Raw genomic sequence first — 25,728 nt, 5'->3', positions numbered from 1 at the left:
AGTGGGAAGTTTCAGGAATTTGCTTCTTATCAAGTCAATAAACTCCTGATGGGCTCCTTGGCCTGACTGTCTTTCACAATCCAGGCCGGCAGCAGTGAGACTTTGGAACACAAGGTGGTGAGTAAACACACTGATCTGAGTCCCACACAAGGGGCACCTCTGTCCAGCAGGCCTGCCTGCGGCTGTGTGAGAGAAGAAAGGCGGGTTACAAAGACAAGGCAAGCCAAAGGAAGGGATAAGTAATAGGTTTATTCCATGCTGAAAAAAAGAAGAGAGAAAAAACACAACATTTCGGCCGTGGAGAAGGCTCCACGGCCGAAATGTTGTGTTTTTTCTCTCTTCTTTTTTTCAGCATGGGATAAACCTATTACTTGTTCCTTTGCAGCCTACGCATGCTGACGCAGCTACCCACCTGAACTACAAAGGAAGAGATGAGCAGTAAGAGGGGTTATATAGGATACCTTGTGGGAAAGAAAGGGCTCCAAGAGGAAAACTGAACACTGATATAAAATGCCCTTACATATAGCAAAGCTGGGATGCGGTGCCAAGCAGTGGCGAACAGTGACATTGTGTCAGAATGGGATGGGGTGAGCCCACTCACACCAGGAGGATTCCCTTTCCACAGCAGGTTCAAGCTCTGTGCTCCACTGAAGTCCCTTTTACGGCGTCTTCAGCGGTCACAGCTGCAGAGTACTTCAACACTGACACTGAGCCAAATCGCCTTTTTTGGTGCCTCCACCAAAATGTTCTGGTTGAAGGCAGGGGGTGGAGGGGTAGCTGCTGTGACCCCGCACCCTCCCGACCTCATTAATTCCCCCTGAGTGGAGCAGACCAGTGATCAGAAACAGACGAGGGAGTAATTGTGTAACTGGAAATCTGGAGCACCTGACAAAACACTCCAATGAGCTGCGCAGCTGAAGCAGGAGGCCCTGTGCTGTGGGGGTACTGCGGCTCGTACTGCCCTTTCTGCTGGATCTCTGTGAGATACATTGCGGGCCGTATCCTTAGCTGTCCCCAGCTCCCTGTGCTCTCGGTCTGTGCTCTTTCCATTACACTGCAGTTTCTCAATGGTGCTTGAGCATTGCTCACATTTTCACAACAGTTAATATAAACATCAAAAATGCAGGGCACCAGCTCAATAGTGTATTGTCAAGTGAACATGCAACTAGAGGGACTGTGAGGTTGCCTTGCCTGGACATGCTTTCACAAGGTACCTTGTCATTTTTTTTCTGGGCAGTGCCCCCTCGACATACAGTCAATGGTGGAAATTCTTGCACTACACACCTGGTAAAGAATGACGTTATCCCGAAAGATTCCTCTAAATTAAGCTTCCGTTCAGCAGTGAACACACTCCTGTTGCCAGCTGGGGGCGTTGCTCCACTTTGTAAACAAATACAGTAAAGTAAAATATTGATAGACAAAAGTACTTTCACGTACAGTGAGACAGTGAGGAAATGTGACGCATAATTACATGTCTGTTCATGCTCATGACAGATGCCATAGAGGAATGAGATCTGCTTAGGTCTGTCCAGCCTCCAACTCTCACTCTCTCAGATCTGCTAGTTTTGCCAGGCCTGTGCAATGCTGGCATTGTGCTGTGATTTTGCTGAGCTTTCACAGTTCTATTGCGCTTTGCTCTGCTCTTGCTATGGTACAGCACAGCCTGGTACACTTTTATTAAACTCTGAGCTAAAAGAAGTACTTCTACTAACTCCAAGTGGCTGCCTCCATGACAGACTTTTTGCTACCACATGCTTTAGCTATTGAAACTGTGAGTGGGTATCTGCTCTGGTGTAACAAGCCCACTGCCAAGACAGTGAAATCGGACTGATTCCTCATCAGCTCTTTGCACCTCGGCCCCCACAGTGGGTTCCTCTGCAGCCAAGTTCTGCTCTTTCCCAGATTAACTCGGTGATTAGCGATCTCTCCTTTCACGCCTCAGCACCCTATCTCTCTCACTCGCTGCACTTTCAGGGAGCTTATCTCAGCCTGGCGTTCCTGTTATCTCTCCTGTTAGCTCTCCACAGTGGGCACTGGGAAGACTGGCCAGGCCTGTTCCACGCCCTCAGTACGGCCTTGCGGCTGGAGCCCTTCGCCTCTGCAGTGAGCTGTTCCTTACAGGAGATATATTATTGAAGGCGAACTTAAAGCTTCCCAGTTATTTTGGCCAGTCCTGTTTCTAGAAATCACCCCCTGTCACTGTGATGTACCCTCCCAGTCCCTCGGCTCGCCGCAGAAGCTCTTGTATCCATGCAAGCAGAATGAGGAAGTGAAGACTCCTGGCCTGTCTGCTGCTGAGCCACTCATCTTCTGACAGATCAAAAGATCTGCAATGATGCACGAGGTTTCGCGCCACCTGGGGGAGAGGTGCTTTCCCTGCTGCTGTTGTCAGGTGTGGCTGAGTACCTAGGTGCAGCCATGTGTAATCCCTGGCCTGACCCCTGTGTTGGTGCTGGGGCTATTGAGCTTTGTCACCTGGAGAATTCTGGTCATGTGTGGTGACCCAGGCTGGATCTGCATCGCTCGACAGCTCCAAAGACCTGGTGCTCTAGCACAGGAAGCCGCACAGTGCTGCCGCTGCTGCAACCGTCACGCCTCCCTGACAGAGGAAACACCTGTAGACCTGAATCGGGTGCTAGCATGAGGCGCCCCCGGCCGGCGCTGAGGAGACCTCCCTGCTACTCTGACATGAATGCACAAGGCAGGCGCTCGGCTCAGGCTTCAGGCCCTGCCTGGGCCCCTGGGACAGCCAGTGAAGGGAAAAGGAAATCCCATTATAGCGGCTGGCCAGAGGCTGACAGCAGATAAGGCCTGGGTCCTAACCCTTTGTAAGGCCTGGGAGCTTCCAGCTTCTGTGCACTTTATTCCTGCCTGTAGCACTAACACACCCCTCTCTGCCTACAAGCCTGTTAGGCATTTAAAGTGACCGCAGACTAATAAAGAGCTCTAGCTTATCACTCATTTACATACATATGTTTCTGTTGATTCCTTCAGTCCCTAGAAACCAGGCTTTCCAATATGCAATATAATTAAAAACATTTGTCACGTCATTAACATGCTTTTTCCTTCTGCACTATAGAGTGAGTTCCTGTCTCATTCATAGCCTCATTCATAAAGAGTTCAAAAGGCAGCACCAATGATTCTTATTCTGATGGGATTATCATATAATGACATTTTAAGCGAGCTTGATCTCTTCAGCCCAGAACAAAGAGATTCAACTACATAAAACTGAGAGCAATATTTAAAGTATATTGGATTAAAAGAGATGTATTCACAAGCCTGTTTGTTTACAATATCAGAGGGCTGCTTCACATCACCACAAGTTTTGTTACCTTGTTCACAGACAATGATGGCAATACGGCTCTGTGAATACCTGGAAATGTAGTTTATTTTGTGACTGTAAATGGGAGGTTTTACATGTTGTTACCGTGTACATTTTACTTTCATAGTGGTTTGAATTGCTAATTCTTTCTAGCCCTGAAGTATGTTTAAATATGTTACACTCTCTAATTTGGGGACTAAAGAAAGAAGAACATCACCAAAAACAGCAAAACTCTCAGCTCATCCCAGGCACCCTCACACCCTGATGATAAGAAAGAGCAGCCTGTTGTGAGCTCGTCTGGGTACAGCCCTGCATGATGCATAAGGCCAACCTGTCAGATGTGTTCGTACTTGTACATTTGTGTGTCACAGCCCTTTATCTCTGTTCCATTACAGCTCGCTCCAGAGGAATTTCTGTATGTAGCACAACTCTGCTTATTCATAGCATAGATGCATGAATATCACAGCTTGCAAAAGCTTGGGAAGATCTTGAATACTTGAACATTTCAGAAGTGTGATTGATTGTGTCTGATTGCACCTGGATGGTGGAATACAGCTCAGTCATCGTCATCTTTGGGTGTTATAGCACTGAAATAAATTAGCTCTAATATAGCATCAGCAGTTTTTTTTAGGTCAATGAAAAACAGAACAAAAGCCATACTTGATTATTTTGCCAAAGCATCATGTAATTTGTTTCTCTGGTGACATGAGGCAGATGCAGGGCAAAATGTCATTTTTTCCATATGAGAATGGATTTTTCCCTCCCAGAAAACTCAAGGCAGCAGGGATCCAGATTACAAATTGAGAAACTGACATTACAACAACACCAGCAGCTCCTCACACACCAATGACTATTTCCTTCCACAGATAAAAAGCTGTGGCTCAGGAGCAGTGTAATCTCGTTTACATTTGTCCCTTTCATGACATAGACAGGCTGTCCAGCGCAGTACGGGCTGCACCTCTGTGCTTGGCTCTTACTGTCCTCTCTGGGCTGGACAGCCTGGGAGGAGGAGACAGCGGATCCAGGCATCTGACTGCAGCTTATTAAAAAACGGGATAACTTCTTAAACATCTGCATTGTTCCTGTGACAAACCTGAGCCCTGCTGTCTGGAAAAGGCAGTGTGAACTAAACACTTCATGTGACCTCAGCTAGGGTTTCATTTAAGACATGTGGTTTGCAGAAAAAACAAGGAAGCACTCGTGCTCACGATGTGTGTGATTTTCAGGAATATTAATAATGCACTGAATTTCTAACCATAATCCTTGTGAAGTTATCTTGTGTGTGCATTCCTGCAGGTTATTTCTGTTAGGTCTTTTAATGACTGTAGGAGCGGGTTTCCACAACAGATTTAACAGACAGAAGCACCCACTAACACAGCAGCGTTTGGAAACCAGTTAAAATTTCTTCATTCCTGTGAAGACATGGACACCCTCTATAAAAGCACACCACAGCAAAATTAGAGCAAATGTAACACTGCACACTGCACAGAGGAATTTTGTTCAAACTCTTGTAAAACACATGGAGGTACAGAAAAGCCTGCTACAGACCATGAGGAACCAAGGAAGAAACAATCAAATACAGGGGACAATGGCAGAGACACCATGCACCTTGACTGCATCACTGCACTCTCTTAAGGGATGACAGAACACAGGCAGTACATGCAGCCTGCATCTCCTGCTTTCTTATACACTGATGGCATGTGTGTGTGTGTCCACATTCATGTCAAATCACGCACAGAGCTAGGGAAAGTATCCAGATGTCTTCAACTGCAGTGAGAGTACTAGTAGATAAATTTAGCACCTTACAGTATTTTAGCAGAGAAGCTCAGAAGGCCCACAGAAACCACAGAGACACGCAGTCTTCCTGTTCCCTGAGGTGGGCAGGCTCTGGCAACACTGCTTTGCTCTCTTCTCACACTCTCATGCACTCAGACAGAGCGTCACGCTCGCTACCTCAGAGCTGAGGCACACCGAGGAGCACAGATCTGGGCAGGCGATGCCAGGGGTTCTCACCCGGGCACGGTGCGTGCTTGTGCAGGGTGGGCACCATGCCTGCCCCAGGGTGGAGGTCTGAAGATGCCTCTGGAGCAGAGCAAAAGAATAGCCAGACAAAACCTCCCAGTACCCTGCTGGAATTGTGCTGTGCCTGGGAAGAGCTCGCAGCGTAGCCAGTCCAGATCGGTGTTCTTGCACGGCCCAGAGAGTGAGTATGAGTTACAGAGACATTCTGGGCCTCCTCCTCAGTATATATTGTATTTCCACTTTGCAATCTACAAACATCCTTGCTGATGTTTTCCTCTGCTGCCTATCTTTTCTTTCTTTGTTTCCTGACTCGGCGCACTTACAGTAGATTCTGCTGTTAAAGAGCCTGGCCTCCTGCCCCCTCCTGTGCCAGGAGCAGGAATTCCAGGCTGCCGGAGCTCCAACCCTCAAGAGCAGCTGCTGTGGACAGAGCAGGCCAGGCCGGGCCTCTCTCTCTCCCTGCCGCACTCCAGGCCAGCCATGCAGGGCACCTTCTTCTTTACTCTGGCAGCAGTACAGAGGAATCTGGATGTGGGAAATTTCAGCCTCTGCCCCACTCAATAATTCAAAACCCAGCTGGATGTGCCTGGGCTGACAGATTGCTCTGAAAGTGTCACAGAAAAACTTTTTCTTAGCCCTTTTTTTTGTTCTCCAGAGTAAATGTTTGCTCTAGATTTTTTAAAAGTGCAGCACATTCAGATGTAGTCAGACGCAACATGCAGTTTATGTGCAGAAGAGAAATCAGAGGGATGTCATTTCTGATCTGTGAAAGCCGACCACGTTGTGACCTCTCTCCATGCCCAACACCAGTCTAGTAGAGGTGGCAGGCCTGGCTGTGCTCTTCAGTCCTCCCTCCTCCCAGAGCCTCACACACACTGGAGGTGCTTGTCTAAGCTGCACGTCTGTGGGATCGGATCTGAGAATCACCCTCTTCTCTTGGTGGGAATGAACAACAAACCTGATGATTAGCCAGCTGCCAACACTGGATTTTGGAATTAAAGGCAGTGCTGACACACTTACAGCTGCCTCTCCGAGCTCCAGAATAGCAGAGCCCAATTTTAGTTAATCATTTTGCACATGACAGCCCTCAGTAAACAGCTATGCGCTCTTTATGTATAATTGATCTGAGAACTGTGCACAAACCAGTCAATGCCTTAATCCTCAGCAGGCCCAGATAAGCTCATGAAAGTTTCTCTGCATGACATTTGCAAGCTCATATTGTACACACTTTCACAAAACACTTTCAGAATTACAACCACATAAACACATATTCTGTGGTAGAAACAGCTGTCCTGGATCACAAAATTGAATCTGCAGCAAAATCTACATCACAGATCTACAGCAAAATTGAAGCAAGTCTGCTGTAAAGTGACTCAAGTGAGGTGGGCTATGAAATATTTGATTTCTTGCTCTACCAAGATCATCTGCATCTACCAAGGGTTTGTATATAATGTGGGATTTACTGTATATAATTTAAACCATTCCCACAGGTCAGTCATTGGGGCTCATGACGTCTTTTTCAAGGAAATATTTTGGCTCACAGGAGACACAGCTGCACCCTGGGTCTTCAGTCTCTATGGCTGGTGCTGTGCAGAGCTGCAGTCCTGAATGATGGTTGTCAACCAGGACTTTTCTTCACTCTTCCTTGACTACCGGACACAGTGACTGAAGGAAAAGCAATCCCAGTCTGCAAGCTGTTGGGATTCTGGCTGGTGGTATTCCTGGTCACTGAGGCACTGCTTACAGATCAGCTCTTTCCAGCCTCATGTCTCTGGTATCTTCAGGTCTACCAGCTCCCAGAGTTAATCACCTTTCCATTAATTGTTCAGCAACCCTAAAGCCAGAAGCCATATCACCCTGCAACTCGCAACTGGCAGCCCACTGAAGCTCAGGAGGTGTGAGCCCGGCCAGTACCTGCATGGGAGACCTCCTGGGAAAAACTGCTGGAAGAGGTGTTAGTGGAGCCAGTAGGGGGCACTCACCCTGTGGTCTGTGTGGGTCCTAATGCCACAGTATAGTGACGTCAGATGAGACGTTAAACTGAGGTCCTGACTCTCTGTGGTTAATAAAAATCCCAGGGTATTTCCCAAAAAGAGTAGGGGTATTACCCTGGCGCCTTTACCAATCTTGGCCTCCTAATAATCCCCATCTATGAACTGGCTTCATCACTCTGTTCTCCTCCCCACTGAGAGCTGGTGTGTGGGGAGCGTTCTGGCGCACTATGGCTGCTGTCACATCATCCAGGTGGGGCTGCACGTTGGTGGTGGAGGGGAGTCCCCATTTACTGTAGAGTGCTTTGAGTGGAGTGTCCAGAAAAGCGCCATATAGTGTAAGGAATTATTATCATAACATTAAATCGCTAAGATTGCTACTTAGAAACTTAAAAGCCTACCAATCGGGGAGCCAGAAAAGGACGTGATAAACTATACCATCGTTTCGGGGTGCCAGGAGGGAGTGAGGCACGTGACAGGAGCATTCCCCCCCTCCGCTCGCGAACTGCAAGATCGGCTCGCCTGAGCTCGAACAGCGCGCCACTTCACTTCCTTTTCTGTTTACATCCACTCTAGGTGCGAGCGCAGACGTTCTCGACAGACAGTTCTCTAAAGACATCAAAGCTCCGTGTGGCAGTCAGCGCTGTGTAAGAATTTGCATGGAGTTTTTTCGACTGCACACTTCCGGCATCGCTTGCCATTGGTCCAGGTGCTCGCTACACAACCTGTGGCAGGACCTGCTGTCTGTGTTTCGCCCAGAGTAAGAGCTCTCTTCACGCCGTGTCCCATCTACGACTCTAGAGCTGCTGCTGTTCTGTTTTCGCCCCCCCCCCTTTCAAGAAAGCGTGTATTTTTGAACACCCAAGACAAAAGCGAAAGTTATTTTCCTGTCTGCTTGAGCTGCATGAAGACGCACCAACACGCCCAGCGCGCAGAGGTTTGTTCGGGGGCTCGAGCGCACAGCTGCCAGGAAGGACTCTGGAGCCTCAGAAGTTGCTATGTGGAAGCGGCTGCTATCACAACAACCCAACTTACATGAACTGAGCTGAAGGGGAAGACTTTTCTTTATTAAAAAAAAACTTAGCTCTTTGCTCTGCGTGTCTTCGAAGCACAAGGATCCGAAGATGTCGGAAATGTCCAGCTTTCTGCACATTGGGGACATAGTGTCCCTGTACGCAGAGGGGTCTGTCAACGGCTTCATCAGCACACTGGGGTGAGTAAGTGGCTTGCATGTGTGCAGTCACGTTGTTGTAATTGTAACAAGGTGCTTCACAAGTTTATTTGCCTCGCTGGTTCGCACCCTGGAAAGTTTCTGCAGCTGCTTGTGCTTGGTGGTGTGCGACACGGTCGGATTCAGCTGGGAGGTGAAGGAAGAGAAATACACTGCTGAGGTATCCTTGTAGGAGCACTCGAATGGTTAACCACAAACTGGACTGGCAGTCTCCTGGTTTGGGAAGAAGGCTGACGACCGTGGCTCTGCAGGGCCCGTTCCGAGACCGGTCTGGACGCGAGCCGAGCCAAGCCAAGCCGAATCCGAGCGGCGGACTGGTCACTGCTCTGGGATGCTCTTCTGACAGTACTGTGGTGCTTAGAATAAAACAGCAATTCAACGTGTTTTTTTTTTCTTCCAGAGGCAGTGAGAAGCAGTCACCTCACAATATAACTTTACCATCAACTTGGCTTAGCGTTTAGGATATTGTATTTTTAGCTCGCTTTTGTAAGTGAAACAGTTCAGCTCGCCAATTTAAATTTCCTGCCCTTACAAACGATTGCGTCTGCAATCGGATTATTATGTATTGACAGTTGTTATTCGGGACCTTCAAACACAGGCAAATCGAATGCAGATTTGATGGCCTCAGTTTTAGCTGCGTTCTTTCCATTGATCAGGCAGAAGTCTGTCAGCATGTGCTGCCACTTCACTAGGAAGACTTTAAGTAATTATCACTGCCAAATGACCATGGTTTAACAGTATTTCGAACACTATAATGTACTGGAGAATACTCTGTGTGATATAAAGTGCTGATTATATAATTACATGTAATTATGCAGGTTTATAATGTAAGTTACATATAATTTCATTAAAAATGCAGTAACGGGGATTGTAAGTTGTGTTTAGCAGTGGTTAGCATTACTGCCTTGCAGCTCTGGGCCCTGGGTTCAATTCCTGTGGTGATATCTGCATGGAATTTGTATGTTCATGTGGGTTTGCTCTGGGTGCTCCGGTTACCACCCACAGTCCAAAGACATGCTGGTAGATTATTTGTCTAGTGGGAAAACTGGCCCTGATGAGAGTGTGCATTGGTGTTTGTGTTAATGTCTGCCCTCTGATGGACTGGCGTCCCATCCAGGATGTATCCTGCCTTGTGTCCATTGCTCGCTGGGATAGGTTCCGGCTCCTCTGTGTCTTTGTTCTGGATAAAGGGGTTAGAAAACGGGTGGAAGCAGTAACAGTGTTGTGATGTGTTACCCCCCTCTCTGCAAACTGATGGTAGGTTCGCAGAGAAACTCCTTCAAATCAGAAAGCATGTTAACACTGCAAAATATGATTTGGCTCCTCCCTAATTTCAATTGATAACTATCCAAGGCATATATCTCAGGTATGATCACTATTGATCCTACCGCGAGTCTGTAATAATGTTGATTACTTGCATTTGCCCGAAGGACCTCTTAGTGCTCCCCCCACTGCAGGGGACCCACCCCATCTGCCCTCTGGGACGCCTGGCACAGCTGGGCGCGCTGGCCTCTGTGCCCCCAGAGTCTTCAGTGACTTCAGCAGCCTTGTGAGTCACGGGGGTGCTGCGCAGAGGCCAACAGGCTCCTGAGGAGGGACAGAGCAGTCCTGTTTGTGCGAAGAATGTTATAGGGCTTCATTTGGCCCGACTTTGCGCCAACACAGAAGATGCGTTGTCAGGTTTTAAAATATTTGCGGTGGGATATCTTTATCTTCTACTAGCCCTTCTGTATTTCTGAGTTCAGAACGTGTGACTGAGCTGGTGGAAGTTCAGGTTCCAGCGTGCGGCTCTCTGCACAGCGAGGTGGCCACTGTTTGGGTAACAATGTTTATGCAGCATTCCAGTGTTATTGTGGCAAGACCAACAAGTATATCGTTTTAGAATTTCCGTGTATATGCTTAGCAAATAGACACCTTTATGCAGGTGACTTACTACTGTACATATCCATGAAATTCTTGACATCCAAGACACGGTTTGCTCTCATCGTCACACGGTAAGCTAAAGTTAGGATGCATTCCCACATCTCCAGATGTCTGTATTTGTCTGTAGTGCCCAGAAGAAATGAAAAGAAAGAGATATTGTGTTGAGACAGCGAATTAAGTATTGACTGTTTATTTACATTGCTACCAGCGAGAGGGTTCCAGGGAAGTGATGAGAATGGGCTAGGACTGATGTGACTCATTGATGTAAAGCAAACTGGGGTAGCCCAGATACAGCACTGCCGCAGCCTCATTTAATACTGTGTAATGCAGTCCATTATAGTGCCATCTAATAGGACAGGACATTAATGATCTTCCATGTCAATGGTGGCGGTATAGCAGAATAAAAATGGGAATCAGCCTGTGTTTCATTCATACACACTGATACACAAATATGTTATTTGAAGAAAAAATGGCTTGGTAACAACATCGTTACCCAGGTTATTCTCATTATCATCTTCAGATTTGAACTCTTTTTCTTTTTTTTTACACAACATCAGCTCATTTCATGCCATTGGGTGGAGAGGGGAGATTCTTAAGAATCACACAGGATGACAGTTATATTCTACAAAGGGCTTGATGTTTTTTTTTCAGGAAAAGCAAACGAGCATTTAATAGCTATTGATATCAGCTTTCTGAGTGCCCGCAGAATGACTGATAAGAGTCATGCATGTAGCCAAAAGGAACTAAAAGAAACAATTTCATAGATCTGATTAGGAAGAATTAGAAAAACCCCTTACATGCAGGTCGGCAGTGTGGAGGAGTGGTCAGGGCTCTGGACTCCAGGGTCATGCATTTGAATCCTGAGTGGGTCAGTGCTGTTGTACTCTTGAGCAGTGTGCTTGGCTCCTAGTGTGGCCACCTGCAGTAGTGAGGAGGAGACAATGGCATAGGGTCCATGCTGTTACTGGGAGCTCCCAGTATGCCAGCCAGACTCATGACAAACATCACTCCTCTTGCTACAGCTGCATGGGAATGGGAAGTCAGTTATTCAGGCTTGGTGTGCTCGGAAGGGGTTAAAAGATATTGATCACTTCATAGAAAGATTCAGCCTCATTTTGAGTCATGAGTCAGACACTAGTGGAAACTAAAGGGAATAGCTTTTAAAGCTGAGAGCAGGTGACACCTCTTTACACAAAGGGTTGTGGAAGTTTGGAACAATTCGCTGCAATCCTGGGGAGCCTGGAGCTCAGCTAGATGTTACACACACCGGTGAAAATATTTAAAAATGACTCAAAATTTGCAGTGACAATTAAACCCTGAAAGTAAAGGAATATAAATCAATTCTGCTCCCCTCCTAAGAGGAGGGTCACTGTGTTTTGTTTATGTCCATGTGGTCAAAAGCTGGCAGCTGTTTTATTTTTTTGCTCTGGTGCATCAATCACCTCATTCTGTAAATCAAAGCTTCCTGCAGTTCCTGTGGACGCTGACCAATACTTTCGGTACCCAGTCAGATCGATGAGCCACACAAGCCAGATGGGCTGTCTGGCCTCCTCTTGCCTGCAGATGTTGCTGTGCACGACCATCCAGAGCTGCGGCCAGACTGCTCGTGCTGCAGCTGCTGGTTTTAATAAGCCACAGCGGACTGAGACGTGCAGTAACCATTTTTATGTTTTTCTATTTAGAGTTCCGGCAGAGCTGCAGAGTCACTATTCTTGTTCAGCCTACTAGTCAGAAAGTGACCTCTTGATGGGTCACAGCATTGACACTTTGCATTGCCTTCCTGGCGTTGTGTCATACTGTTTAAAGAGCTGTGTCGCAAGACACTCTGTGCAGTCGTCTTTACCTTTCTGCATCTCTGTTGTGCATCAGTATCCCCTTTCAAGCTTCAGAAGTATCAGCTTGACTAAAACACTCCTACACAGACTGCTGAAAAGGTCTCAGAACCCGAGCAAGGAAGAGTCTGGGCACTGGCAGTAGCTGAAGCACGGTCCGGCGCTGAAAGTGAAAGGCCTAATACCACCACACTCGCAGAAACGTAAAAGTAGCAGCATTGTAAGGCACTAAGGCACATGGTAAAAGATCAAGGCTACCCAAGTTTTACAAAACGGCTACAGAGGACATGGCATAAATGTGAAATAGACAAATAGCTAAATCAGCATGCAGATACACTGCAGGAAGATAGCTGAGGGTTTGTAAGCAACCCTCGTGCGGAGCATCAGCACTGCTCTGCAGCTGTGCAGTCAACTGTGACTTGATCCCGCTCAGCATTCAGCCCGGGTCAACGTAGAACAGACCCAGGGCTGAGAAGAAAGTGCCTTTCATTTTCCGTTGTTCTTTTGTCTGCGCCAAGGATACAATGAGATGGGCGTTTAAGGGTACGTTACCTGGCAGGTTGAGGTGGTTTGTTGGTAACCCAGCACTCGCTCTCTGTACTGCAGTGCCCAGAGCGCTGAGTGTTGCCCGTGTTGGTAGGAGCACCAGGAGAGACCCGTGTCCCGGGGGGAGGCAGTTCTTCATGAACTGTGGTCGCCTGCCTGCTGCCTCGGATCAGCTGTCTGAGCTTGTTTGCATGGATCCAGCACAATATTCAAATGGAGAGCAAAGTGACTTGGTCTGGGGGAGTGCAGAGCTGCCGCCAGGGATCTTTCACAGCAGCCACATCCCCGGGCAGCACTTGAGCTGTTAACCCTTCGCTGTCGCCCATCAGAACTCACTGGCACTCCAGCTGACACTAATGACCAGTCTGGCACTGGTGACTTTATCATGGTATTATTGTACCTTTACTATTGTTTCCTACACTTTGAGCATGCCTTTAGGTGCTGTGCTGAGTTATGAGGTATTCACTCAAAATCATAGTGAGTCATAGCCAACGAAAGCGTTGCAACCTTTCTGATGTTCTTATGTAATTAAAGCACCAATGTGTGTACTGTTGTCAACTTTCTTGATGGCCATGATCGGGTTATATTATATATGGGAGTACTAGTGTCTAGTGTCACTAGTTGGGAGGCTTTTGACATGGCCTAGCTAGCAAGAGAGCTCAATGGGCCAGTGCCTTCACTGCCTGAGACATCCACAAGCCCTGTACACATGGTTTCAAGTTAAAAAGTACTAACGTTTTGGCAGATTCATTGTATCGTCAAGAAGAGCAGTGGACTCCATCCCTCACCCACTTATGTAGGAATCTACTGTAATTGTTTACTCCTATAAAATGACCCAGTTGAGTGATTTTCCACTAGTAAGTAAGTTGTCACCATTACAAAAAGTACAGCAGAGCAAAAAGCGAAGCTGTTGTGGAAAAACAGAAATAGAACAATTTTGCCACTTAGCAACAGAAACAATGGAACATTTTTTACAGTGTTGCCAACTGCTTTAAAATTTTTTACTAATGTGTAAATTTAGTAATGTGTCATTTATGGAAAATCTGTGCAGTGAATCTCAGTGGCATTTGTTAGCATCAATGCAGCCCTCTCCCATTTCTGAAGCAGTTCAGTAGTTTCGTGCTCTCACGCCAAATACAGGATTAATAGAGAGAGACCCAGGGCATGTTACTGGATTCTTCCTGGAAGCCCATCCCATGCACCCTAATCGTGAATTTGAGAATGTGAGACAGGTATGTAAACGCAGGAAGAATACCATTTTGTCCACCCTGCCAGTTTGCCCGCTGATGGGTGCTCAATCCCAAAATCTCTTCCAGCTGTTTCTTTAGAGACCCCAGAGAGTCAGCACCTAAACTACAACTGTGCACTATACTGTATTCCAGACACCCAAAACTCTCTGTGCAAAGGACTGCCTCCTCCTCCTGCTTACAGATCCTGGTGCTCCTGCTCTGAAATTTTCAGTACCTGCTTGGGATATCACTAGTTGCCATTTAGTATTATGAAACATTAAATCAGGGGTGCATTAAATCAGTCCAGTCGTGGAGGGTCACAGCATCAGCAGGTGTCATTGCACCTGAGCTCTTATCTGCCTGATCAATGTAATTACTGGCTTAATGCCCGTAACTGCTGGAGATCTGCAGAGAACTGTGGCCCTCCGGGACTGGAGTTGAGCATTTCTGCCTTAAATCAGATTTCCTCTGTTCTATATTAGAGAAGTCTAGTTATTTTAATTTGTGTGTGGGGCACTTCCTTTCAGACTGGGAATGACTCTCTTCGTGCTTCTTTCAATGTTTTCCATGGCAGGTGTCTGTTTTGAAAAATTGTGGTTGCCCTAGCTGAAGGTAGTGTTCGCGAAGAGTATATGCAATATTTCTCCAATTGGAAAGTGGGTCACCTGGCCTTTGTACATCCTTGAAAAAGGGCCAAATGTCCTAATAAAAAAACATCAGGATGGCCAGGACAAGCAATCCATAAGCGAAACCAGGACGTGTGGTGTGACCCTGCAGATCTGGCAGGGTGATGTCAGAGTGTGATAATGTGTGGTTTTACACTGTTTGTGTGAGATGCCCAGTGTTTTAGTCCTCTTGCCCGGGCGTGTGGATGGTATTAGTTGCCCACAAGCTCATCTGTTCTTAAACCATAATTTGACTCGGCTTGTTCTGAGTGTTGTCGCTATGGAGAACATCTCAGCTGGGCTGACGTGTGGTGAAGTGTCCAGTCCTGCAGGTGGAGTTGGAGGCAGCTGCTGTGTTTGGAGAGCCCCCTGGCCCTGGGGTGTGAGCAGTGCTGCAGAGATCCTGCTCTGGCAGCCTGTGTTTGGACAGCAGCAGGAACATCCTGGCTGTGTGACAACACTCCACGGGCTCCCGCCTGCGGCTACTTAAGCCTGTTCATCGGCCGCTCAGTCTGTCAGGCGGGATTCTTGTGCTTCTTCGGGCTTTGTCTGTGTGTTTTTACTTTTCTTTAAGAAAGGAGACTTCTCCACGTGGGTTCTATAGTACAGTTTTGCAGGGGAATGTTAGCTTGTGATCTGAGAAAACGTTGCGAAAGTGAAAGTAAAATACACTTCAGCAGCTTTGGAATTGAACAGATGCCCTTTGTCAATTCACACATCCTGGTCAGTATGTCAGGTCTGAAATACCCTGTTTTTCAAGTGTAGTGCATGCTGGGAAATAAGTGCTCTTTCGTCACCTTTTACTCTTTGTCCAGACCGTGAAAGTGCTGCAGAGCCTTTGCATGATGCTGTGCTGTTCACTGAGGGTGGTAGGACTTGTGAGAGCATGGGGTTCCGTGCAGTGTGGGTGCAAAGGTAGAGAGGCTGATGTGGGTAGGTTACAGAGGCTACCCACTGTTGTGGCATACTGTGCTGAAAGCAAAGAGGAGCACAGTAAAAAAAAACACAGTGAAGTTGTGGGAGAAGCATGAAGTGTGGTACAAAACTGTGGGAAGGTGTGGTAAAGCAAAGAGAACCATTCCTGGCTTATGAGAAAGGAGTCATATCAGGGGAAGTTAAGGGGGGCTCTCTCCTGCCCAAGCCACTTGTGTTTGCAAGTATTTTTGGAAGCGGAAGACACTTTATTATTTTAGGTTACCCCAAATAATTTCTTATGGGAGCACACAGATATACCCTTATGTACCCACCCCCAGACTGGAACAGCTGCAAGGCCTGTTTCTGTGGGAAGGGAAGAGAGCCCCTCACACAACCTTTGCCTCCCTGATAAAACCTTGAGCAAACAGATTGTGTCCTGTGTTTTGTCTCAGGCTTGTGGATGACCGATGTGTGGTGGAGCCTGTTGCTGGGGACCTGGACAACCCTCCAAAGAAATTCCGGGGTGAGCAAGGAATCCTCTGTCACTCTTCTTCAGGGACTGCCTTTGGGATGCCTGGGGTGAAGGCAAAACAATGAACTGGGATGTAATCATGGTACAATAAAGAGGCGTGGTGAAGCCTAGGGAGTCAGTGGTGTGGCAGAGGAAACAGGTGGTCTGCGATGGTGATATTAATCTCAAATTAGTACAATACAGTGTACATTTCAGTAATGATGCAAGCAGGGCCTTAATGAGCTTGTTTTCACCCATGAACAAACTGAGCTATTAGTTTATTTCTTGTGGAATGAGCATTTTACCCATAACATAATCACAACAGAAACAGAGTTTCTTAACCTTTGTGCACCTCCGTTTTGCATAATAGCCTGGAAATCTGAGTCACGTCAGTTTCTTTGAGACTTTCCATCCTGCTTCTTTTTTTAAAGAGTACAGGGGATCTTTCAAAGTAAATGGCCTTTATTGACTTTCTCCCTGATAATGGCTCTGATTACGGGGTCTGTAGTCACTTCAGATAAGAGGGATCAAACGGGAAACCATAGCTCCCAGAGGGAGAGTACTGAGTCAATATTGACTCCGTCCCTGATTGGAAAACGCTGAGAATCATGAATTGACTGTGTAGGACAGGTGTCCAGCCCTCTGTGGGCTGGTGCCACCCACAGACTATTCTTTTCACAGGACTCCTAGTTAGTCTTTTTCTTCAAAATGTTCTGAGCAGTGTTTATTCAATAAAAAATAAAATAAAAAAACTGGGACAGGACACTAACATGATAGGACAGATGTTTGGGGATGGAGAGATGGTCACAACTGTAGAGTGTAATCAGAGCTGAAAAGAAGAGGTATTTCTTTCCGCAAGGAATTGTGGTTGTCTGGAACAAACTGTCCAATTGCTGCTCATGAGGTGCCTCAGGAAAAGTCTGGGAGAGATTCTGGACAGATTAGATGCTGAGGAACCGAGCAAGTAAGGATGTGCCTGGTGGAGCTCCTGTCACCTGGACCCTTTCTGACCGTTCCTACACAAATCCTGTAGGTTAAATTCTGCTGCGTCTGCTGAGCTATCAGGAAAACTCTTTGTTTCTGTGATGCTCCGCTGTACAACCCCTCCTTTACTCCCCATCTCCAGATTGCCTCTTCAAGGTGTATCCAATGAACCGCTACTCTGCTCAGAAACAGTTCTGGAAAGCCAAGCAGGCCAAGCACGAGAAAGACAAGATCGCAGATGTCGTGCTCCTACAGAAACTACAGGTGAGTCGCTTGAAAACACAGCATTCTGAGAACGCTCTGGCTGCCTGGGAAAAGCAGAGCGGAGTGCAGTGAAGATGGGGGTACGAGGATGCTCCCGGCTGACGTGTTGCTCTCACCTTTGCCCTCCCGCAGCATGCGGCCAACCTGGAGCAGAAGCAGAACGAGACGGAGAACAGGAAGGTCCTCGGAGAGGTGGTGAAATACGGGAGTGTCATTCAGGTGAGAGCGGGAGTCAGCAGGTATGGGCTCACCTGAGGACCCCCTGGAGCTGAAATGCATGTACGTTCTTGAACATGGATTTTCCAAAGTGGGGAAAATGTTGACAAGTAATTTTTCTCTGAATTGTTCACAATCCACACATGAATACGGGAGGAAAACTAAATAATAATAATTATATTAATTATATTTGTGTTTAGACTACGGAACACTGGAGAATAGCGTGTTTCTAAGAACTCCGAAACTCCAGGTTCGACTTCCGTGTCAAATATTTGCTAACCTTCTTAATCTGAAAGCAAACACGGGTCAAGCAGGGAATGAGAGCCAGACATGTTAGACAGGAGATTTTGACTGGGTATTAGAGCCAGACCTGCTCTGCAAGGTGTGGCACATGAGTCACTGACAGCTTTATACCCCATCAGGTCAAGACATTCATGTTATACCTTGAAAAAACAATGCCTGAGTAATTTGTTTAGGGTGAGTTATATCCTGGTCATAGCTTTAAGAACAGTTACAAAGAATGAGGTCCTCGCTGAGGGGCTGCAGTGTTAAGCCCTGAGGCCCATTGAATGTGTTCTTCAATGGCTCAGAAGGATGCATGGTCTGGGGTTTGGGAGACACATGGGAAAAACCGTGACCCAGTTGTGCTGAGCTGCTTTACAGGAGGCAGGGTGACCTTGTGGTTAGAGATGGCCCATTTTTAACACTCAGGTTTATTTAGCAAGATGGGGTGGGGATGGGATGGTGGGGAGACCAGGGTGGTTGTTTAGCTGACAATGCCTCTGCTCTGTTGTGTGGTGTGTGTTGGGGAGATGGAGGGGATCAATAAATGACTCACTTGGCAGCCTTTCAGTGTGACTGGATGAGCTCCTGTTCCCGCTGCGCTGTACTGCTACTCTGTTGGGATATCTTCTCCAAGCACAGGCTCCTATTCTGCCTCTGCAGCTCCTGCACATGAAGAGCAACAAGTACCTGACGGTGAACAAGAGGCTGCCGGCGCTGCTGGAGAAGAACGCCATGAGGGTGACGCTGGACAGCACGGGCAACGAGGGCTCCTGGCTCTTCATCCAGCCCTTCTGGAAGCTGCGCGCCAACGGGGACAACGTGAGAGACCCTTGGCACTCGCATGTGCACACACTTGTTACACTGAAGTTGGTCAGATTGATGAAAGTGGACTGAAGAATTTAAAATGAGTCCATTTCATAGAAAGTGTATGTGATGTTTGGACATGAAATCAAAACTGGAGATTCTAGATAAAAAAACACTTGCTCTTTTAGTTAAACACTTCTTTTAGTTTTCCCTCTGAGTCTAGCATGTCATCAGTCAGTTTTCTTCTTTTGCATGAGGCTCAGAGCTTTCTGAATTAACTTTGTACCAGTACACAAGCACACAGTGAATGTGGGTGAGAGTCCCGTCTCAGATTAACACACCCTATACACGCCCACAGTTGTGCTGTGCATCTACACACCTTCAACACAAAGACTAATACACCTGGAATAATACCACACGCACTCACACCTATATTCAGCTCAAAGATAGAGAGCAACTGGACTAATACTTTAAGAACACAGGCTGCATACACACGTTCATTACAAAAACAGAGACACCTGAAATACTTAACCCACTACCTCTATCACTGAATGTGTCAAAACCCCTGCAAGCCCACCGCATGCACACAGACACACTCTTCTGCACAGTGCTCAGCGTGTAAGAATGATCCTCGTGTGCTTGGACTGTTCTTGACAGGCGTGTCAGTGGTGTGGCTGTTTGCATTCCAGGTGGTGGTTGGAGACAAGGTGATCTTAAACCCAGCGAATGCAGGACAGCCACTCCACGCCAGCAACTATGAGCTTTCTGACCATCCTGGCTCTAAAGAGGTGAGAGTCTCAAATCCCCCATTTCACACTGGACAGACCAGCTTGTTCGGCAGCAAAAAGGAACAGTAGTTCACACCCACAGAGCAGTTTTGAACACTTCCAGACTCCAAGACATTTCCCAGGAAAGCTTCTGGGTGAAATAAGCCTTGAACAATGAAAAGCATCACCCTTATATGATGGTGCCACCACCCTCATAAAAATTTACTGCTCTGCACCATGTTAAAAAGAGAGTACAGTAAAGTACATGGTAATGCACAGAGTGAGAAATCCTTGCAGTACAGCGTAAATGTTTAATACAGACAAATTGAAATGGTGAAATTATCATGCAGATGTACCGTCATAAACTTTCATGCAGGGTGGTGAAGAAATATGGTCTCTGCTGAAGGAGATCTGCGTGACCCCTGATGAAAGATCCCCCTGCATTTGTGTTTTTTCCCCTTAATGCAAAATAATGCATTTGAGTGTGCCTCACCCCCTGCAGGTGAACTCCGTGAACTGCAACACCAGCTGGAAGATCAACCTGTTCATGATGTTCAGTGACCACAAAGACGAGGTGCTGAAAGGGGTGAGTGATGTAGCTGTAATAGGGCAGGAGCCCTGAATCCTTCAAGACACAAGCCTATGGCTCTTCACTGTCATCTGGTTAGTGCAATTGTTCTACATTAGCATATTGTCCAGTCTTTAGAAAGAAAGTATAAGAAAGGCCAAAGTTATGTTATTTAAGTGAAGGAGTTTAAAATACAGAAATCAAGAATAGGTGGACGTGGAGAAAAGGAAGGATCCAGGTCAATGTGGGGTCCCCCGTGTGCAGGATGTTGGTGGCTTAGTGGCTGTGTTTCTGTTTGTTGTCTCCCATGTACCAGGGGGACGTGGTGCGTCTGTTCCACGCAGAGCAAGAGAAGTTCCTGACATGCGACGAGTACAAGGGCAAGCTGCATGTATTTCTGCGCACCACACTGCGCCAGTCCGCCACCTCCGCCACCAGCTCCAATGCCCTCTGGGAGGTTGAGGTGGGTCCTACTGCATGCTCGCACCTGTGCAGCAACGATATGCTCCGGCATCATCTTTGTCCAGAGCTGACTGGACAACGGCTCACACCCCAGTGACCGAGTCGGCGTGCTGGTTGTCCCTCTGTGCTGTGTGGAGTGCGTGGCCGTGACTAAGAGGCTCTGGGTTTTTCGGCAGGTGGTTCATCACGACCCATGCCGTGGTGGGGCAGGCCACTGGAACAGCCTGTACCGGTTCAAGCATCTGGCCACGGGGAACTACCTGGCGGCTGAGGTAAGAGGAACAGCACTGGAGTCCAGACTGCCTGAGACGCAGGTTAGCACATGCACTCCTCCCAGGGCTCTACGGGCAGGCGAGGGCACTCCTGTAAGCGCGGGTACCGCAGAGATTATCCTTCATCAAACGGAGAGGGAGCTGGGGCCTTCGATATAAATGTCCAGCCATGCATCACTTTTTGACGACACCAGAAACTGCAGTCCTTTCTGTCTAAACTGTGTGCACTTCTTTGCTGGTTCTCTGGAAATCTCGCTGTATATTTTTGGGCACACTCTGTTTACTGTGCACCTCCTGCACATCCCTAAATAAAAAGATCCGGATCTCCGCTGGACCTGCTGAGTTAGTGATGGCCAGCTCTTATTAATTTCTGTGGTGATATCTCTGATGCACACAAGAGAAAAGCATGGTGAAACGTAATTCCACATTTGGAAAACCATGACAAAGTACATGCATGATTAAAAGCTGCAGTATCACACCCCAGATGTGCGGTGGTCAGCTTGCTTAAGGAACATTGAGATAGGGAATCGAAACTACGAAGTATGCATGGGCAGAATCGGCAGCAGCACTCGAACCCGAGCTTTCGATCTTCTTAGGCTGTGGCCGTCCGGAGGAGTTTCTGCGGTGCCCATGCCCAGCCATTGTGCTCCCTGTATGTTCTGAAAACCAGTCAGCACTCCCATTGCGTTTTGTTTCTCCACAATCATCCTCAGGCTCTCTCTGGTCGTGATTTCATGGTCTCTGTCTGTTTCTTCCTCTCTTGGCCTGTGCCCTGTGCCAGCCTGCGCAAGCTATTCTCTGCTAACGCCCAGGCTGCGAAGGGCATCCGGTGTTCTGTCTCACAATCAAAACAGGGTGATTTAATATGTTTATTCAAATCAATCACTGCGAGGGGCTAGAATACTTGTTCATAAAATCCAAATTCTCCATTTTCTTCAGTAAGAATCTGGTCTTTCAGCCACTGAGCCTTCAGATTTGATTCTGCCAGTTTAATACTTATTTAGGTGGTACAGGAGGCTTGGGGTGTCTTTGAACGGGACCCAACTCTTGATGAAAACATAATAAAACGATTTCTGTTTTTCATATTCTGCTTCCAGCCAGCAGCTATATCACCCTGCAGCTCTCAACTGGCTACCCACTGAAGCTAAGCAGGGTTGAGCCTGGTCAGTACCTGGATGGGAGACTTCCCGGGAAGCTATGGTTGCTGCTGGAAGTGGTGTTAGTGGGGACCAGCGGGGGGCGCCCACCCTGCGGTCTGTGTGGGTCCTAATGCCCCAGTATAGTGACGGGGACACTATACTGTAGTGGGCGCTGTCTTTTGGATGGGACGTTAAACTGAGGTCCTGACTCTCAGTGGTTATTAAAGATCCCCGGGCATTTCTCGATAAGAGTAGGGAGTTATTCCAGTGTCGGGGCCAAATTGCCCCCCTTGGCCTTTACCGTGGCCTCCAAATTGTCCCCATGTCTGATTGGCTTGCACTTGTCCTGCCATTGGTGTCCTGTCCAGGGTGTACCCTGCCTTGTGCTCGTTGCTTGCCAGGTAGGCTCCAGCTTCCCATGACACCATATGGTATAAAGCGTTTTGGCAAATGACATGGCACATTCTCCTTCCATAAATTTAGTTTTTTAAATTGATTACCTACTGATGTCTGAAGCATGATGTATGGATTTGATAACCAAACAGTCATTGTCATACTTTACATATTAATTTTTTTAATCATGGATTTATCTTATTTTGTTTTTGATTGCAAACAAAATAAGATGAAACAGCTTGTGATGCGCATATATATATATGCTATAATGCATGTAAAGTCACATCATGCTGTATGATAAATTTATATCATAAAACAGCCCAGCAGTACAGGACAAAGCTGCAGTGTGTTCAGCACTGTGACAGTTTGTGCTTGAATTGCAGGAAAACCCATCTTACAAGGGAGACAATGGGGAGACCAGATCAGTGGTGAGTATGTTTTCATCAGGCTGTAGGGCGAGGGATTAGTGAGGTGTCTAAGGGAATGAGCAGACTCACCTGTGGGACAGCAATAAAAACATTTTTAAAAATCTGGCTATACTAACATAAATTTAAAATCAATTGAAACGTGAAAGAAATAATAAGGATAGTATCTACAGTATATATTGTGATGTGTATAATGATTGATAAAATAAATATAGGATCTTTTTTAAGTGGATGTAAGCACAGTACTTTTTGTAGATAGGTACAGTATGTGAGGCACTATAAAGAAAATACATTATGAATGTAGACTCTCGATCATCCTCTTGAGTGACTGGGCACTGGAGCTGCCATGGTTGGTAGTTGGGCAGAGGCTGAGGGATGCAGGACAGCTTGTCCAGTTCAGTGGCCAGAGCTGTGGTCACTCTTGCTGAACACTGATGAATTTTCCACCTCGGCATCAGTCAGACACAGGTCGCAGCAGCAAGAGGAACATGGGCGAGAAGGTGAAGTACAAGCTGGTTGCTGTGCCTCATGGGAACGACATCGCCTCTCTGTTTGAGCTGGATCCTACCACCCTGCAGAAAACCGACTCCTTTGTGCCAAGGTACAGACTTGCCTCCTGAACACGCTGCAGCAATTCTGAGATGGCACTCTTGATTACTGCAGCAAGGTAGAGGTAGTGCTTTGTTCTAGGACACAGTGTAGTGAGCTGTAAATCTTGCCATAGAACACAGCACTACTCTTCATTCTTTTTTATGGTCCTGGTATTAGATTTAAAATGTTACATACATTTTGTAAGGATAAAATCAGAAAACAAATCTGTCTGCATCCAAGACTGTGGGGGATAGGAGGGAATCAGTTTATTTAGATTTTTTTTTAATTGTGCATCAAAATAAAAGTTGAAATTCTTTAACCTAAGGAACTCGTATGTCCGACTGCGTCACCTCTGCACCAACACCTGGATTCAGAGCACCAATGTGCCCATTGACATTGACGAGGAGCGTCCCATTAGGCTCATGGTAAGAGGACCAGTTCTTAAACTACGACTCTGAAGCCTTTTTACAAACCTAGCCACAGTCGCAACCGCCGTCCCAGCATTAAATTAGTAAACTGAGGCTTATTCAGTCGTGCCAGCTATCATTCTTGCACGTCTTTGCTGCATTTTAGTGCTGTAGTTGAACACTTGTTTCCACAGATTGGTGTAGAAAGTTTCTCTCTGTCTCCTCTCACCCAGCTGGGAACGTGTCCCACTAAGGAGGATAAAGAGGCGTTCGCCATTGTGTCTGTGCCCGTGTCCGAGATCCGGGACCTGGACTTCGCCAATGATGCCAGCTTCATGTTGGCCACTGTAGTGGACAAGCTGAATGAGGGCTTCATCAGCCAGAATGACAGGAGGTACAGAGATGGGCAAGGCGACCTCTAACTCTTATTCCTTTTGTGAAACACAGGGAGGGGTTAGAGTTGAGCTTGGTTTTGTTCTACCTAATGAGATTAAAAACTAGAAAAATCATAACATTTGAGCTTGGTTTCGCTCTACCTAATGAGATTAAAAACTAGAAAAATCATAACATTCTGTATCACCATAAAAACTTCTGTCCGGTGTAGCTGAATATGTATTCTGAAAAAGTGAATTTGTATTGAAAATTGATATTGCGTCTTTAGTGCAGATCTAATTGTTTTTCCATTGATTGAAACTCACCTCAAGGCGCTAACAAACATCTGTGGATTTAGACCCAGTTCATGGAGCCCATCAGAGGAAATATGCTGGATGCTGAGCTGATGTGCACTGCCACACTTAAAAGGCATTATCTGACGACTGCATGTGGTGTGATCTTGTAAGAGGGGCGTGTTGTGAGTCTGTGTATATTGACAGTGCAAGTGTGTTAATAACCAGAGACACTTCTAATTTCATGCTGTCCAAGCAGCACCTACGCCAGGTGAGACACAGAGGGTTATGTCCCACAAAGCACTACTGTCCTGCTCTCCTCTCCATCTGGTTGACAGCATGACTGACCACAGCACTTCCATTTGTCTTTAACATGCTGTATTAAAACATTTCTGTGCTATAACAGCAGACAGAGCTGGTTGGTGTAGTGGTATTTAATTGTCAGTATTCACTCTGAACTTGTAGTTTGAACTTTTTCACTGCACACCCTGGCCTCTCATTCCTTCTCCTGCAGAACTCCTGACACTCTCTCTCACACCCCTCTCCATCTCTCACTCCATTGTCATCCTTTCTCTCGTTTTCCTGGTCTCTCTTCCTCCACTTAGTCATCTACCTGTTGTCCCTCAGATTTGCCATCAAGCTTTTGGAGGACCTGGTATTCTTCGTGGTGGACACACCCAACACTGGCCAGTCCGTGCTGGATGTGGTGATGACCAAACCCAACCGAGAGAGACAGAAACTCATGAGGGAGCAGAACATCCTCAAACAGGTAGGGGTGCTTCTGCAGGGCAGGACAGTAAGGGTCTGACAATGTCTTGTCTTTGGTCTCAGTTTCCCCAGTGTGTTGTCATATCCCCTGTCTCTTGAGCACACAGATCTTATGAAACTCAGTTTCAAGCAACAATGCCATCTTAAGTATAGTTTGCCACAGTCGATTTGTCCTTTGGTTTTGTAATTTTCCCATAGTTTCCCCATGTTTGTCTCATGAATTTACTTTGTTTTACCAAATTTCTGGATTGATGTTCTATGCTTAAACATATATTTCCAGGTTTACCCTGTTTCCCTTGAAGCTTCCTGATTTTTTTTTTCTTTGCTTGGAAAAAAAACTACAGGTTTTCTTTGCTTAGAGAAAACTACAGTCAGAAAGAAAGAATTAAGAGGATCAGGGACAAAGAGAGTGTCCTGCTCAGCATTCTCAACTGCTTATGTATGACCTGCTAACAGGGAAGAACCTGCTCTAACTATGGTGTAGTAAATGTTAATAGGGCAGTAAGACAGGTAGACATGGTCTGCTACAGA

At 46.7% G+C, this 25,728-nt stretch overlaps 1 protein-coding gene across 2 annotated transcripts in view; it reads left to right on the top strand.

Annotated features, from left to right (window-relative positions):
* The first annotated feature begins 8,108 nt into the window (after window positions 1-8,108).
* Window positions 8,109-25,728, top strand: part of itpr3 (inositol 1,4,5-trisphosphate receptor, type 3) — a 39,200-nt gene continuing 21,580 nt past the window's right edge. For both annotated transcript variants that reach the window (XM_088920441.1, XM_088920440.1), the window contains exons 1-14: window positions 8,109-8,548; window positions 16,129-16,199; window positions 17,314-17,435; window positions 17,568-17,654; window positions 18,597-18,755; window positions 19,430-19,528; window positions 20,010-20,093; window positions 20,392-20,538; window positions 20,714-20,809; window positions 22,725-22,769; window positions 23,225-23,367; window positions 23,683-23,782; window positions 23,998-24,158; window positions 25,057-25,198. In XM_088920441.1, coding sequence (XP_088776567.1) covers window positions 8,460-8,548; window positions 16,129-16,199; window positions 17,314-17,435; window positions 17,568-17,654; window positions 18,597-18,755; window positions 19,430-19,528; window positions 20,010-20,093; window positions 20,392-20,538; window positions 20,714-20,809; window positions 22,725-22,769; window positions 23,225-23,367; window positions 23,683-23,782; window positions 23,998-24,158; window positions 25,057-25,198 — 1,545 coding nt within the window. In that variant the 5' untranslated portion in view covers window positions 8,109-8,459. The remainder of the gene's footprint in view (window positions 8,549-16,128; window positions 16,200-17,313; window positions 17,436-17,567; window positions 17,655-18,596; window positions 18,756-19,429; window positions 19,529-20,009; window positions 20,094-20,391; window positions 20,539-20,713; window positions 20,810-22,724; window positions 22,770-23,224; window positions 23,368-23,682; window positions 23,783-23,997; window positions 24,159-25,056; window positions 25,199-25,728) is intronic.

Source organism: Atractosteus spatula, chromosome 7, assembly GCF_055471065.1.
Source record: "Atractosteus spatula isolate fAtrSpa1 chromosome 7, fAtrSpa1.hap1, whole genome shotgun sequence".
Classification (NCBI taxonomy): Eukaryota; Metazoa; Chordata; class Actinopteri; order Semionotiformes; family Lepisosteidae; genus Atractosteus; species Atractosteus spatula.
This window is presented reverse-complemented; position numbering and strand designations above follow the sequence as displayed.